Consider the following 15,733-nt stretch of genomic DNA (forward strand, 5'->3'; position numbering starts at 1 on the left):
GAGACATTTACCAGTCGGTTTAAGCCTCCGAGGAGTTTCCGAGGAGTCGGTAGGGAGGCGCTGACTGTAATGAGCTCCCTCTCGTCTACCTGGTGGTGTGTTTACCTGGAAACCCTTCCGACTCACGACTTCCTTTGAACCCTCAAGCGGTTCTTTCAGTTCCGGTCCACTTCTTGCGTCGTCCCTTCCAACCCAATTTGTCTGGTTTCTCTGGTCTGCTGCGTATTCGCTCTCCCGGACCATTTGCGAATGTCTTTCGACGGATTTATTTTACCGCGGTCACAAATCTTTACTCAACAGTCGTATCTTGCCACCCGCCCGTCCGCGACTTGTATCCTCAGATCGGCTACTGGAACGAGAAGCGAGGCTACGTGAACACGGCCGTCTACAAGCCGGTCGTGGAGGAATTCTACGGGCTACAGAACAGGACCTACGTCGTCACCACCATCCTGGTAAAGCGATATGTCCCGAGCGACGAACGCCGCCTCCTTTGCTCCTGTCGTCTCCCTGTCGGGGAAAAGAGTTTAAAAATGTGCTAGAAATCATAGTGTTGGGGCGAGAACGCGATGGTGTCAATGTTCCCCCGACAGGAGGCGCCCTACATGATGCTGAAGAAGAACCACGAGCAGTTCGTGGGCAACGACAAGTACGAGGGCTACTGCGCCGAGCTGGCATCCGAGATCGCCAAACACGTAGGCTTCACTTACAGGCTCCAGCTGGTGGGGGACGGAAAGTACGGGACCCGGGATCCCATGTCCAAGATGTGGAACGGCATGGTGGGCGAGCTGGTGTACGGGGTGAGTGAGCAGACACAGCGTCTGTTTTAGACAGATGGTCGTTGTAGATGCCACTCAAAAAAAAAGACTCCTGTTCACTGGGATAACTTCGGTTGGACCCAAATATTGATTGTTTTTAGTCGGACATCGTTTGTCTTAGAACCCGGACATCTCCGAAAGTCCGGTTTGAACCTCCACGTCAGCGGTTCCTGTCCATCCGTGCATTAGCCTCTGACCCAAACTTGCTCTTTGGTTTTGCAGCAAGCGGACGTTGCCGTGGCCCCGCTGACCATCACGCTGGTCCGCGAGCAGGTCATCGACTTCACCAAACCCTTCATGTCACTGGGAATCTCCATCATGATCAAGAAACCCACCAAGTCCAAGCCAGGCGTATTCTCCTTCCTCGACCCGCTGGCCTATGAGATCTGGATGTGCATAGTCTTCGCCTACATTGGCGTTAGCGTTGTGCTCTTCCTGGTGAGGCTCAAATGCAAGGCTTCATAATAAGTTAAGACCTTGAATCGGGGGTGGGCAATTATATTGGCTAATTTTTATGCATGGGCTAACTGAGTATCATGTAAATTGAACAAAATGAAGATTGCAATTAAAATATTTTAATTTTTTTATTTCAACTTTAAAATCATTTATGATCGTATAAATGTACTGGCATTATTTGGAATGTGATCATCCATACAAAATCGAACAAAAGGAAAAAAATAAGGAGTTTTTAAATACAATATTGATTAAAAATACTCAAAATATTAAAATATTCAAAGAAAATTGTTTGTCGGCGGGAAAAAAAAAAAAAAAAGCAAAACGGGCCAGGTGTGACACGCGGGCCGTAAAATGCCCAGGTCTGCCTCAGATCTCAGATCTTTTAAACTATTTTCATCACCGTAACCACCATTTATAACATCGCTCACACCTAATGAGCTTTTTATCCTTAAATGACAGTGTTGTCGCTATTACTGGACTCGCCAGAGCACATGGGTACACACCCAACCCATCAGTGTCCTCACAAGATGGGCACTATTCCAAGGCCAGCAGGCTCTTGCAGTGAATGTTTGCATAAGGACCTTGCATTAGCATTTTAATTTTATCCAGTCATTAGACGGAACCCGTGTATTATCTACAGTAAATTGCATTTTACTTTTATGCAAATTTTGACACAAAGAGTCGCATGCTAGCACGCGTGTCCGAGCTCATGTGCGATTGCTGAAATTTCAGGAATGAACCGGTCCATCCGATTGAATTAGCTACGTGTCTGTGGAGGTTCTCGGTCATCCAGGTCATGGTGAATTATTGTCGAAATCTTCTTGTTTTGGCAACCGGACTTGAATTCCTTCACACGAAGATGTTTTCACCTCTCATCCGAGAGGCTTCTTTCATTCAAGAGACTTCTTCAGTTCTAAACAGAAGGGATGAAAACGTCTTCTTGCCACGACAAGAAGATTTTGACATTAGCTAGCTTGCTAACGTGCTATCTGCATGTCCAAGGTAAGTCGTTTCAGTCCATACGAATGGAAAGGCGAAGACTCAGACAAGGAAGACGAAGCTCCTCCCTCCTCTACATCCCGACGAACCCTGGCCCCATCAGAACTAGTCCACCCTCCAGGTATCCCTTCGCCCCTGCTCGTTTTTTTATTTCACTTGGACCGCATCCTCAGTTTTATCTGCTTGTCTGGCCAGGTTTCCCTCAGAACCAGAACCAAAGCCAGCAGAAGGAGAAGGAGGCTCCGGAACACACCAATGACTTTGGCATCTTCAACTCCCTGTGGTTCTCACTGGGCGCCTTCATGCAGCAGGGCTGTGACATCTCACCCAGGTCCTTTTTGCCACCATCCGGCCTCACACCCTTCCGACTTGGTGTTACAGATTTAAAACTCCTCCTGGGAATCGGTGTGTCTGTCAGAAGATACACGATGTATGGTGTTTCACGCCGGTCGGCCGGAGCAGGCGCGATGGCTGACACCCAAAAACATAAACACTAATTTCTAGCTGATCCATCAGTGCCACGTTTCATCTCTGATAGCTACCCAGGTCCACCGCCCCCGTTCCCACTGCTGCTGGCATTTACACCAAAAGTGCTGCTGGGCATTTCGGTATCACCTTAAAATTATTTTTAAGTACCGTAATTTTCGGTCTATTGAGCGCACCTCAACATAAGCCGCACCGGCTAGCCGATCGCTATCTCGGTCTTCCTCCTGCGCACTAAAACCGCCAATGTCGTCTTCTTCGGTGTCGGAGTTGAACGGACTCGGAATTTCCCGGTCATGTCATCGGTCCGATGTGACGAGAATAAATGTTTTAGCGGCGTGAAGATCATTAGCCCCCCCCAAAATGTCCAAATATTAGCTGCATTGTTGTTTACGTGAAAAAAGTTGCGGCTTATCGTCCGGAAATAACGGTAATTAATTTGCATTTTTGCATGACACAAGTATTTGATACATCAGAAAAAGAGAACTTAATATTTGGATCACAAAACCTTTGTTGGCAATTTCAGGGATCAGACATTTCCTGTAGTTCTAGAGCAGGTTTGCACACACTGCAGCAGGGATTTTGGCTCCTCCATACAGATCTTTTCCAGATCCTTCAGATTTCGGGGCAGTCGCTGGGAAATATGGACTTTCAGCTCCCTTCAAAGATTTCCTATTGGGTTCAGGTCTGGAGACTGGCTACGCCGCTCCGGCTCGGACTTTGCATGCACTGCAGGATTTTAATCCATGACGGCGTAGTGTGCTACCAATGGTTTTCTTTGAGACTGTGGTACCAGCTCTCTTCAGGTCATTGACCAGATCCAGTTAACACAGGTAATGAGTGGAAAACAGGACGGCTTCATAAAGAAAAACTAATAGGTCTGTGAGAGACCCAATTCTTACTAGTTAGTAGGTGATTAAATACTTATGTCATGCAATAATATGCAAATTAATTACTTAAAAATCATGCAATGTGTTTTTCTGGATTTTTGTTTTAGGTTCCGTCACTCACAGTTGAAGAGTACCTATGATAAAAATGACAGACCTCTACATGCTTTGCATATGGGAAAAGCTGAAAAATCAGCAGTGTGTCAAATACTTCTTCTCCCCACTGTGTATATATTTATATATGTATACAAATCCAGTTAGAATAGCTGTTGTACAATTGGGACATGTTGACCAGTCTCTTATTTGTAGTTAACAAGCTGGGGGTGGCAGGGTGGAGTTAGTGAACTAGTTAATAAAGGATTCATGACTCATGAGTCAGTAAAATTATTCTTGATTTTTCAAGAGTTCGTTCACAACTTTTCACAGCACTAGTGAGCAGCGTCTGCAGTGCAAAACTAAAAAAAAAGTAGAATGATATCCGCGAGTGGGTCGGGCTTCACTGGGCTAGTGAGGGATTTGTTCAGTGAGTTACAGAGTGAGTCGTTGGTTAACAAGTGGGTAGATTATTTGTTCACTTCTCATAGCAGTGAAGGAAAGAGGGACACATACGTATATAAATGTTGTATATATACAAATGCAGTTAGAATAGCAGTCGCAAAGTACCGACAGTTTGTCCAATCTCTTAACCGCAGTTAGCGATCTAGTGGTAGCAGGGTGAACGAATCAATCGAGCTGAGCTATCATAACTCATGAGTCAGTAAATGACTCGAGTTTTGAACGGTTCGTTCATGACCTCCACATCACCAGTGAGCAGTGTCTGTTAATGCAGTGCAACAAAAACAAATACAAGAAGGACCTTCGCCGGTACCCGCAAGGTACCGTCAGAAATGACCAATAAAATCAATTGTTGCGGTTTGTGTTGTTTTTCGTCCCCAGGTCTCTGTCGGGGCGAATCGTGGGAGGAGTCTGGTGGTTCTTCACCCTCATCATCATCTCGTCCTATACGGCCAACCTGGCGGCGTTCCTCACCGTGGAGCGGATGGTGTCCCCGATAGAGAGCGCGGAGGACCTTGCCAAGCAGACAGAGATCGCCTACGGGACGCTGGACGGAGGCTCCACCAAAGATTTCTTCAGGGTCACTAGCATTACTATTATTATTATTGCTATGGGAGGGAAAATACATTGACCAAAACACATTGGTCAGCAATTCCCTTACTCAGCCGCCTCCCGATTAATCAGCAATAAACAACCCAAAAAAAAAAGAGTGCAGACAACAAATTACCCTGTGTTATTTTGGTCCTCAGCGGTCCAAGATCGCCGTTTTCGAGAAAATGTGGTCGTACATGCGGAGCGCCGACCCGTCGGTGTTTGTGAAGAACACCAACGAGGGCGTAGGGCGTGTCAGGAAGTCAAAGGGGAAGTATGCCTACCTGCTGGAGTCATCCATGAACGAGTACATCGAGCAGAGGAAGCCGTGCGACACCATGAAGGTGGGCGGAAACCTGGACTCCAAAGGTTACGGTGTGGCGACGCCCAAAGGCTCGCCGCTGAGGTAGGTCCACATGCCCTCGCGGGTCCTTTTTTTTTGTCTATCTATTTGAAAAGAAACACCAGCTCACCTGCAGCCACCGACTCTGAACAGCAACACCATCCGGCTCCCCCATAATCCTGGTTATTGACTTCGAACCACCGATTGATTCGATTATTGAATCATTTGTAAACATTTGAACGAATCTCCATCCCCCCTTGCTGATTGAGATGTAACTATTGCCCTGCAATAGTGGGATGCCCGAGTTAGAACACCTGCTTGTGCTGGGACCGGTATCTCGGTTGTCGTCGCAGAGTCGCTGGCTGATTGAGCGCCGCCACTCTTCTTACCTGTAGACGTGCGCCGTTCTGTTGACCGTCTGTCTGTTTGTCCGTCCATCCGTCAGCCTCTTAATCTGTCTTTCTGTCTGCCTTGTGTCTCTCGCTCTCTCTCTCCCTCCTCTGTTTGTCTTTGTCAACATGCGCCCGTCCGTCCCCGTGTCTTCCTGTTAGTCGTCGTTCCTCCGCTCTGCCTGTTTGACTGCCGAAACCTGCCCGTCTCTCTCTCACGTCCATCTGTCCTCGTGTCCGTCTTCCTGTCTGTGTGAATGAGCGTTGCTGCTGCTGCCAGGTAAACCTTTGCATCCCCACTCAGAGCGCTCAGTCACACAGCTAATTGAAAACAAGAGCTAATGACGATGTGAAAAAATTCACAAGCATACAGTAACAGTACGTCTAATCGCACCCAGAAATATCCTCGAAATAATGCCATAGTGACCTATTTAAGCACGTAGCAACATCCTAGCAACCGCTTTTGGAACAGTGCGAGACGCTGTCTCGATATCATCGATCGATCACCCTGAGCTGTGACGACCCACCGCCAGGCAGCCAGCCGACATCCTTAGCATCTAACCTGCCGCTAACTAGTAAAAACCTGGGATCACACCCGGGAATAGCAGAAACCGCAGTTACACCCGATCAGGTCTCCACCTGTGCTAACCAAGTAACCACCCAACAACCTCCGTGAGGCCATCTCACCAAACCTCACATCATTCTCGAGGACTTAGAAAGCTGCACAGACAAGTTAGCCAAGTTCCCAGAAGTGGTTCACGGGGAGGAAGCAAGGACATATTGAAGCCCCGTTGGCACGACAACCTTTTGGAAACCATCTCCATGCATGCAAGTCATGCTGTAGTACACATGCTAGGCCAGTCGGTGGCGGTGTGATGTTGTGATGGACTAAAACACACACGTGCGTAGAGACACTTCCTGTCTCAACGCAATAAAAAACATGAGGACTTCATCGACCAATTAAGTATTTGAGAGGTGGAGTTACTGCTTGGATCGACCCTGAACTGCAAGGTTGTCTGGAGTACTCTGGAGTACTCAGGAGTAGTCTGAAGTACTCTGGAGTACTGCTGAGTACTGTTGAGTACTCTGGAGTTGGCCATTGTTGTTGTGGTCAATCGACCCGTGCATGGCAACTGACTGCAACCCTCGCGCACTTGCCTCGTTTTCAAAGTGTCCGTGGGGGCTGTGGCTCAGTTGGTGAGTGGAGCGTCCCTCCGAGCGCAAGGTTGGCCGTTCGATCCCTGGCTCTTCCTGTCTGCAAGTCAAAGTGTCCATTTGCGAGACACTGAACACCAAGTTGCCCCCAAGGTCACGTTACCGCCTAGCCAGGCGTTTTCTAACCTTACCACTCCGCAGCACTGTTCCGTTCATCAAATGCCATCAGGCAAGACGCGGCTGAAAGTCTTGCGTCTTCACCCAAAAACGTTGTCGCGTAGTTGGGGCCTCACTTGGATTATTCACGTCAACAAGGGAGCCCGCAGGAGCAAGGGACGTTTCCCGTCCAGGCCGGGTCCGAGGTTGCGACTGGATTCCATCAGAGAGCTCCGAATTTTACGTGTCGGCGTGATTGTTACCTGACAGCAGCAGCTGAGAGAGACAAGCCCCTCCCCCCACCCTCCCTCACCTCGTCTCTGTTCCAGACCCAGTGAAGAGAACGCGGCATTCTCTTTTCGCTCGACCCTCGAATTGGCGCTTTGCTTGGCGACCTAAAGACGGAGGAAGGACGTCCCCCCCGGAGATCAGATTAGAGATCGGCTTAGTTTATTTCTCTTTTGTTTTGCTTTGTCGTCCTGGTCCTCTCTGCACGGAGGATCTGCGGGGGGAAAAACACAAAGTCATTCTGCCTTTTTTTAAGAGACTAAGAGGGGTGACAATCTTTGTGTTCAGTTGCCTAGCAACCACTTCAGATCCAACCGTGTCACATTATAAGCCTTCAAACGACCATAGCCCCGGTCGGAAGGAAACCTGGAGTCGATTCGCGGATATCGCTGATTCCCTCGCCAGGGGGCGAAAAAATGTCCTAAACCAAGTCCGTTTGATCAAAGCGGCGTCCGTATTTCCGTCTTTGGGTCGATTCATCGCGTTGCAAAATCGAAACTGCCCTACCGCCGCTGGCGCCGACTCCATCTGTCACTCAAACTCCAAAAATCTCCGATCAGTTCGGCTCTCGAATCTCTTGAATTGTAAGGCGAGATCGAGCGCTCAAATATTAACGCCCCATCGCCAAGACGACCCTCTCCAACAAGCGCAAGCTTGCGAGAAGCGGCCTCACGTTTCAAATGGACTGATTCAAACGTGTTTGAGTCCGTCAATCATCTTCCCTGCGAATCAACGTTCACCTTTCGAGATCGAAAAAAAACACAAAGAACCAATGAGCGCACTCCTCAAAGTCCTCCTCACCCCCCGATAGGAGACTCGTCGCCAATCGAGTGAATAAAAAGTGGACGGAGGTGAACGTTTGATAGTCAGACGTCGGCCACGTGCTCCAGACGCTGCTTTCCTTTCGGAAGATTGTGTTCTCGGGCTGCTTCTCGGGCCGTTCTGCATCATCTCAAATGAGCGAGTGAGTGAACTAGAAAAGGTCAGAAAATGTATATTGGAACGGGTAAGAAAACCGTAAAAGGTCAGCTGACTCAAAGGTGGTGGTCAGTTCAGACGTGCCGCCATAGCAACCAAGAGACCGGTACTTCAGGAAAAACAAGCAATTTTGTAAACGCTCGTGATGAATCACCGCTTGAGTCTGATCAAAAGGCGCTTCTTGACTGGATGAACCATGTGATGGACCGAACGGTTGTCCAATCACAGAGACAGTTTTCTAGGCTAACCCAGCTGTCATTGGGCGGGAGGTGGGGTTCGACGTGGACCGGTTGCCTCTAAAGATACAAATAACCGTTCACTCTCCAATGAACCGGCTTAATTTTTGTGGCTGAATCAGGAGAACCCATGCAGACGTGGGAAGAATACGTGTGGAGACTCCACACAGAGAGGAACCCCGTTGGAATCCTACCGGCACCTTCTTGCTGTGAGGCATGAAGCACTGCACCACCGCTCCCCCCCAGTTTATCATTTGTAAAAAAAAAAATAATAATAATGAGCGTGTCTGTCCGATAGTTCGAAAAGTGAAATCTGGACCAGGTGGGGGTTTGGATCCCATGAGCCCCTGAACGTCGCCAGGATCCCCAGCCCGAAGGCACGTCTGACTGAAGGAAAGCAATGCGGCTGGAAAAAAAACAAACGTGACACTGATAAAGCTGCCGATGATGTTTCCACCTGTAACTCCTGGTTCCCTTCATCCTCGTAGAAACCCTGTTAACTTGGCAGTGTTAAAACTGAACGAGCAGGGCCTGTTGGACAAATTGAAAAACAGATGGTGGTATGACAAGGGAGAGTGCGGCATCGGGGGAGGGGACTCCAAGGTCAGATCGCCGTGACCCCCCGACGGGTAACGATAGGCAATGCAAGGGTAACCGGCAGCGTCTTCCCGCTGAAACACCGGGGGATGCTAGCAGACCGCCGCCGATCGATGGAAACACAATCGATCGAGAGCATCCAAAGCCGTAAGCCAGAAGGAAACATAGTCAATGAGAAGTTCGGGGCGCCCAACAGCCAGTAAATCCGAAATAATCCTGAGCTGGAATAGGCGTGACAAGTGAAGGATCAATACCATCAACAAAGAATCGCCAATTGACCAATCCACATCCACCGTGCCCCCCAAAAGTAGTGTTTGCAGCTCTTGCCGGTTACCCGAAGTGATACAGTAATACACATCTCGCACACAGACAGCCAGGAAGACGCTAGATGGAGTATTAACACATATCACTTTGTTGTTGTTGTTGTTTTTCCACTGTGTTACTGTGTTTTTATTTTGTCGGCTGTCTCTCTACCTCCTGTCGCTGTCAAGGCGAACTGGCAGCATAATGTACAGAGTGACGGCGCAACTTCTTTTTTCTTATCTGACAACGGGAAATGATCAATAACATAAGATAACATGAAGGTGCATAATGTTATTTATGTTATTTCCACCCCCTTCCCTTCCCCCGCCACCCCCCCCCCCACCCCTACTCCCGAAGAATCCCGGTAAACCTAGCCGTTCTGAAGCTCAATGAACAAGCCGTCTTAGACAAGTTGAAAAACAAGTGGTGGTATGACAAGGGGGAGTGTGGACACAAGGACTCCGGCAGAAAGGTCAGTGTTGGAGGTCGTGGAGAAGTTGTGTGTTGGTTTACATCACCCCCACCCAACCCCTCACCCTCGCTCCTGGTTGCCAGACACCAGGAGGACGCTCTGAAAACCAAAGGTCTCTGTTTGGGCACTGCGGACATCCACCGCGCTAGCTAGCTTAGCCCAGTCAGCGCCTCGGCGTGGAGCATCCCCAACCCAACATGGCTGCCTCACTGTCCAGGGTCGTAGCTCGGTCTCAAGAACAATTTAACCTTCTCAGGCTAACTCCCGAGCTAACTACGAGCTAGCTGTAGCTTCCTGTAGCGTTTTTTATTTGGTTGATTACGTCATTGACCCAATCATGACACGGACTTTTCCCGTTAACCACATGTAGACAAAGAACGCTTCGCATCTCGGAGCGTGATGTCATCATAGTGTACTGATGTAATCGCAAACAGTATGGTTATGAACAATCGCGGTCGTGGCTTCGGATCCGCTGAACAACAATCTAACGCCTTTGAAATTTGATGCCTTTTTTCAAACGGAGTTCTTTATATTGGGCGCATTGTCGTCCTACCTGGATTGCAAAATTTGCAATCCAGGTAGGAATAAAGAGTGGAGACCTTTGTGTTTCAGAGTGCGTTCCCAGCCGGCCCTCCGAGGTGCTGAAAAACCTGAAGAAACAAGATTTCAAAACTTCTTCTCGGAGAAAAGAGTTTTTTTTTTTTTTTATTCTCCAGAACCTCCCGGGGGTCGGACGGACAGATGCGCAATCTGACATTTTACATCGGCTCACGCCAGCAACATTGCTCTGCACACCTCCGGTGTAAAAAGTCAGATTTCAAAACCTGCGGGTGTATTTTCGCCCCTCCCGCTGTCACACACAAACACACACACACATACACACACATGCACGCAGTGTTTTTTTTCTCCAATCTGTCATCCACAACTCATGTCCCAGAAGATTCCTAGAGGACAGTCGTGTTCAGTCACTCTGACTTCCAAAAAAAACCAAATACAATCTTTCATGAGTAAATTAATTGATACATTTTTTTATGTTTATTAATGTTGAATGAGCTTAATTTGGGATTAGTTTTTAACTGTGTCCTTCAAACATTAATCGAAAAATTTGAAACGTTTTACATTAATAATGAGTGTTGACTTTATTCACTCAAAGCGCCACTTTTGACAGGAAAAAATATTTCAAATACATTTTTTACAGCATATATTAAGGGAGTCCCTCTTAGCTAAGCGCTACTTTACAAGGACCAAATAAGAGGAAGTAAAACAACCCTTTTATGACTTACACTGGCTTAATCGCCTGGTGAACACCAAGAAGATGGTAGTTTGGAGAGGAAGACTGTCCTGATCGCTCCCAACCCCCCACGCTGGCTTCACTGGTGCGGGGTATGGCGCTGCATGTGTCACATCTGATGCATGAGATGGAAGACCCCCCCCCAAACACACACACACTCGCACACAGCCCCCGCCCTTTTATGCCCTTGCAGAACGTAAGCAATTCCAATCAGCGGAGTCGGACTTCCGATAGTTGGGTGGGGTCTTTGCATGACCCTGCATGTACAGGGATAAATAATTTTAAACAGGACTGTGTGTGTGTGTGTGTGTGTGTGTGTGTGTGTGTGTGTGTGTGTGTGTGTGTGTGTGTGTGTGTGGCCAATACGGCAGGACATGCACCCGGGGGCCCATTTACATGACTGCTGTGAATGTGTTTTCTCTGAAGCTAATGCTAACACGCGGCTAGTGTGATGTCGCGTACGTTCCCTTCCTTTTTATCACTGATGGCTGTGATCAAGGCAACAGATAGTAATAGTTTAAAAAATGGGTAACATTTTCAAAGTAGAATTAAAATTAAAAGAGCTTCCCTTTTTTGTGGATTTGTTAAGTCATCACAGGAAGTTGCCTCTGTATCACACCCTGTGAGCTCTTAGTCAGATAGATAGGAGATTGTGGCGTTTGCGGTGCTTTGTTGGCGATGTCGGCAGAGGTCTGCGCTCTGATTGGTCGCCTGTGACCCCCCCTACCCCCGCTCTGACAGGACAAGACGAGCGCGCTCAGTCTGAGCAACGTGGCCGGCGTCTTCTACATCCTGATCGGTGGGCTCGGACTCGCCATGCTGGTCGCGCTGGTTGAGTTCTGCTACAAGTCCCGCATCGAGTCCCGGAGGATGAAGGTCAGTCAGACTGCAAATGTTCATTTAGGGGCTTTTCATTAGGGAACAGAATAAACTATAAGGGTTTATGTGGGTTATTGGGTTATGCAGCACACGGTTTATACGAGATCGCACATGTGACTATATGCAGGGATAACCTAACATCCACATCATAAATAACATGTACACACACATATAAAATAACTTAATATGCACACGTAGCATAACTTAAGATGCACGCGTAGCATACTGTGACTTATCATGCACATGTAACAGAACTTTATATGTACATGTAATAGAAAACATGACTTAACATTCACTTGTAATTAAACTTAGCCCACACATACAGCTTAACATGCAGCTGTAACATAACATGCAGACAATACATAACTCAAGGACATTTAAGACAATTTAGCATGCACATGTAATGTACCTTAACATGCACATAGTTAATACAAGCACAAGTTAATACACACGTAACATAATATAACATTACTTCACATGCACATAAAATGGAACCGAACATGTAACATGAATAAAAGGCACATGTAACTTCACTTAACATGCACATATAACTTTGGATGCAGATTAATGTAGCTTACCATGCACATAATACATAATGCGCAAATAAATTAAGACGAGCAACTAAAATATAGATGTAACATACCTCAGCATGTACAGAACGACTTAACATGCACCTGTAACATAATTTAACATGTAACGTGTAACAGACCAAGAAAAAGCATACAACAGGGTGCCGAGAGAGGAACTCTGGTATTATATGAGGAAGTCTGGAGTGGCAGAGAAGTATGTTAGACTGGTGCAGGACATGTATGCTTGCTGTGAGACTGTGGTACGGTGTACTGTAGGGGTAACAGAGAAGTTCAAGGTGGAGGTGGGACTCCATCAGGGATCAGCTCTGAGCCCCTTCTTGTTCGCAATGGTGATGGACAGGCTGACAGATGAGGTTAGACAGAAATCTCCATGGACCATGATCTTTGCAGATGACATTGTGATCTGTAGTGAGAGCAGAAAACACGTAGAGGAAAATCTAGAGAGGTGGAGGTATGCTCTAGAAAGGAGAGGAATGAAGGTTCATTGCAGCAAGACACAATATATGTGTGTGAATGACAGGAACTCAAGTAGAACGGTGAGGCTACAAGGAGTGGAGACCAAGAAGCTGGAGGATTTCAGGTACTTGGAGTCCACAGTCCAAAGCAACGGAGAGTGTGGAAAAGAGGTGAAAAGACAGGTCCAAGCAGGTTGGAATGGGTGGAGAAAAGTGTCAGAAGACTGTGATAGAAGACTATCAGCCAGAATGAAAGGAAAGGTGTACAAGACAGGGGTGAGACCAGCGATGATGTATGGACTAGAAACTGTTACAATGATGAAAAGACAGGAGGCAGAGCTAGAGGTTGCAGAGATGAAGATGTTGAGGTTCTCTTTGGGAGTGACCAGGATGGAGAGGATCAGGAATGAGTCTATCAGAGGAACAGCACATGTTAGATGTTTTGGAGAGAAGGTCAGGGAAGCTAGACTGAGATGGTTCGGTCATGTACAGAGGAGGGATGGTGAATATATTAGTAGACAGATGCTGGAATTGGAGGTCTCGAGGAAGACCAAGGAGAAAATTTATGGACGGAGTGAGAGAAGATATGAAGGTAGTTGGTGTGAGAGAGGAGGATACAGAGAATAGGATTGGATGGAGACGGTTGATTCGCTGTGGCGACCCCTGAAGGGAAAAGCCCAAAGGACAAGAAGAAATGTAACATAGTTTAACATGCATGTGGAATATAAATTTCAGACATTTAAAGGGTAAATGTGGTTATTTTTGTGCTTTAAATGTAAAAAGGGACAAAAAAGAGGGATTAAAAGGCCACTTTAAAAACACCCACCGTCCTCATTGCTACAAATCTGTGCTCCCGTTGTGTCTGTTCCGTTGTGTCCGACAAATGTTATTGTTTTGTCAATGGACTTTTACTCAAATGGCCGTTTGAGCGGACTTGAGCGGCACTTAGAGTGCTTTCTGCTATTACACACACACACACACACACACACTCAAAACCAAGATCGGCTGACCGGGAGCAATTAGAGAGTCAATACAGGGACATTTTGACGTTCCCCGGGCAGTGCAGCAATCAAACCAGCAACCTCCCATCCAAACCACACACAGAGCCTGGATGACATGCATCCAAACAGCAGTGCATCTATATTTATCCATTTTTATTTTAATCTGTGAATTCAACGCCTTCTGATCATCAAAGGATTTAAAAGATAAATAAATAACAGGATACGTTTCTTTGTGCGCGACTTTAAAGACTGATGTAAAAACTGATTAATTAACCAAGATGACAATCAGAAAGAACAAATAAGATGATTATGTTGTGTGATTTTTTTTTTTTTTTTGTCCAAATCAGCCCCAGAAACTGGAAATAAAAAATCTGGGGAAATGAATGTCCCGTCTATTTTTACAATCACGATGAAAAATAAGTGTCTTCTATAATAAGAGCTATTTTTAAACCACCGTATCCACGGTAAAATGTAGAAGTGACAAGAGAAACAGAGGTTATGATTTCAAACCTCCTAATTGTGTTTTTTTCCGGGGCGATGGGGAGGCTGCAGCCTCGCCGGGCGGATAAACAGATCTGGGGTTTATTTGCATCTCCTGGCACGGAGCGTTGAGGAGCGTGGGCGGAAGCGGGACGTTAACTCCAATCCACGCCATTAGTCACTGGGGGAGGGGGTTGAATTTTTAAAGTGTCCAAATCTTGTCCTCTGGCCTGCAGGAGCTGATCGACGCCGCCATGATGAGCACCACGCTGGGGGGGATGGCGGTCGGGGGCGGCGCCGCAGCCACGGGGGGACTCGGGGGCGCCGCCTCCGGCCTCGGCGGCGAAAACGGCCGCGTGGTAGCGCATGACTTCCCCAAATCCGGGGCTCAGGGGTTACCCTGCATGAGCAAGGCCAGCGCACTGGGACTGTCGTCCTCCGGCATGTGACCCCGACCCTGAGTCCTGATTGGACTGAGCACTCCTGCCTGCTTGCTAACAGGAAGTCAAGAAAGAGAGAAAGGGGAAGAAGTCGACGTCAGGGCAGAAGGCAGAAGTTCCCATTCACCTGAACTCATCGCGCCTGAGTGGGTCAGCGGCGCCTTCCAGACAAGAAACTGGGCAAATGAACTTCAAGCTGCTCTGACTCTTTGTTAACGGTTTTCTATGAGAAGCGGCGAGAAATCCCGTCACCTTCACCGACACAGGCCTGCCAGGGGCGTCGCGAACTGTCAGCATGTGACCTCTGACCCCCCACCACACCTCCGATCCACGCCAGGGGGTGGCGGGGGGGAGCACGAAGGTACCGTAGTTTGTTGTTTACAGTCAAAAAAAAAAAAACAAGGAAACTTTTCATTTTCAATTTTATATCTCGCAGATTCCGGTCATACATTTCGATCCACTTTTTCCAGGATTTAAGTCCGAAACCACGAATCCGCCCCGAACGGACTAAACGTCGACTATCAATATTTGGTCACATTCTTCCCCTCTCGTCTTTGCACCCGATCTTCTCACGGTGGCTCGCTTTTCCAAACCGTTGTATGTTGACGTCGTTTGTTTTCGCCACTGTCGGCCATCCTGTCACCTCACTTTTGTCCAATAAAAGACACAAAGGGAAACATGTGGCTGTTCGTCACCGTCGCAGGGACAAGACAGGTGGGGGGGGGGGGGGGGGGGGAGAAAGTCATGAAACACACACACACACACACACACATGCTTCAATTTTGTCACTTTCCACCTGCTTTGAATTCTTTTCTGCTAAAAGTCTGTAGCGGTTCCTAGCACCTTTTCAGGAACTAATCTGTTTCTTGGTCCATTCAGGAAGCAGAGCAACCA

The 15,733-nt window shown here is 47.5% G+C and overlaps 1 protein-coding gene across 4 annotated transcripts in view; it reads left to right on the forward strand.

Moving 5' to 3' along the window:
• LOC147226420 (glutamate receptor 1-like) overlaps positions 1–15,516 on the forward strand; it is a 34,785-nt gene extending 19,269 nt beyond the window's left edge. Inside the window, exons 9-18 of one of the 4 annotated variants that reach the window (XM_086160423.1) lie at positions 342–452; positions 591–797; positions 1,038–1,253; positions 2,274–2,391; positions 2,466–2,601; positions 4,577–4,775; positions 4,945–5,192; positions 8,820–8,934; positions 11,736–11,870; positions 14,636–15,516. In XM_086160423.1, coding sequence (XP_086016549.1) covers positions 342–452; positions 591–797; positions 1,038–1,253; positions 2,274–2,391; positions 2,466–2,601; positions 4,577–4,775; positions 4,945–5,192; positions 8,820–8,934; positions 11,736–11,870; positions 14,636–14,848 — 1,698 coding nt within the window. In that variant the 3' untranslated portion in view covers positions 14,849–15,516. Of the gene's footprint in view, positions 1–341; positions 453–590; positions 798–1,037; positions 1,254–2,273; positions 2,392–2,465; positions 2,602–4,576; positions 4,776–4,944; positions 5,193–5,680; positions 8,935–9,588; positions 9,704–11,735; positions 11,871–14,635 lie in introns of those variants that run through there. The other 3 variants (XM_086160422.1, XR_015107193.1, XM_086160424.1) reach the window with 3 other exon arrangements.
• The last annotated feature ends 217 nt before the right edge of the window (positions 15,517–15,733 follow it).

This window comes from Fistularia commersonii, chromosome 15, assembly GCF_037954325.1.
Source record: "Fistularia commersonii isolate RoL2024-O1a breed Wild chromosome 15, RoL_Fcom_v1.0, whole genome shotgun sequence".
NCBI lineage: Eukaryota > Metazoa > Chordata > Actinopteri > Syngnathiformes > Fistulariidae > Fistularia > Fistularia commersonii.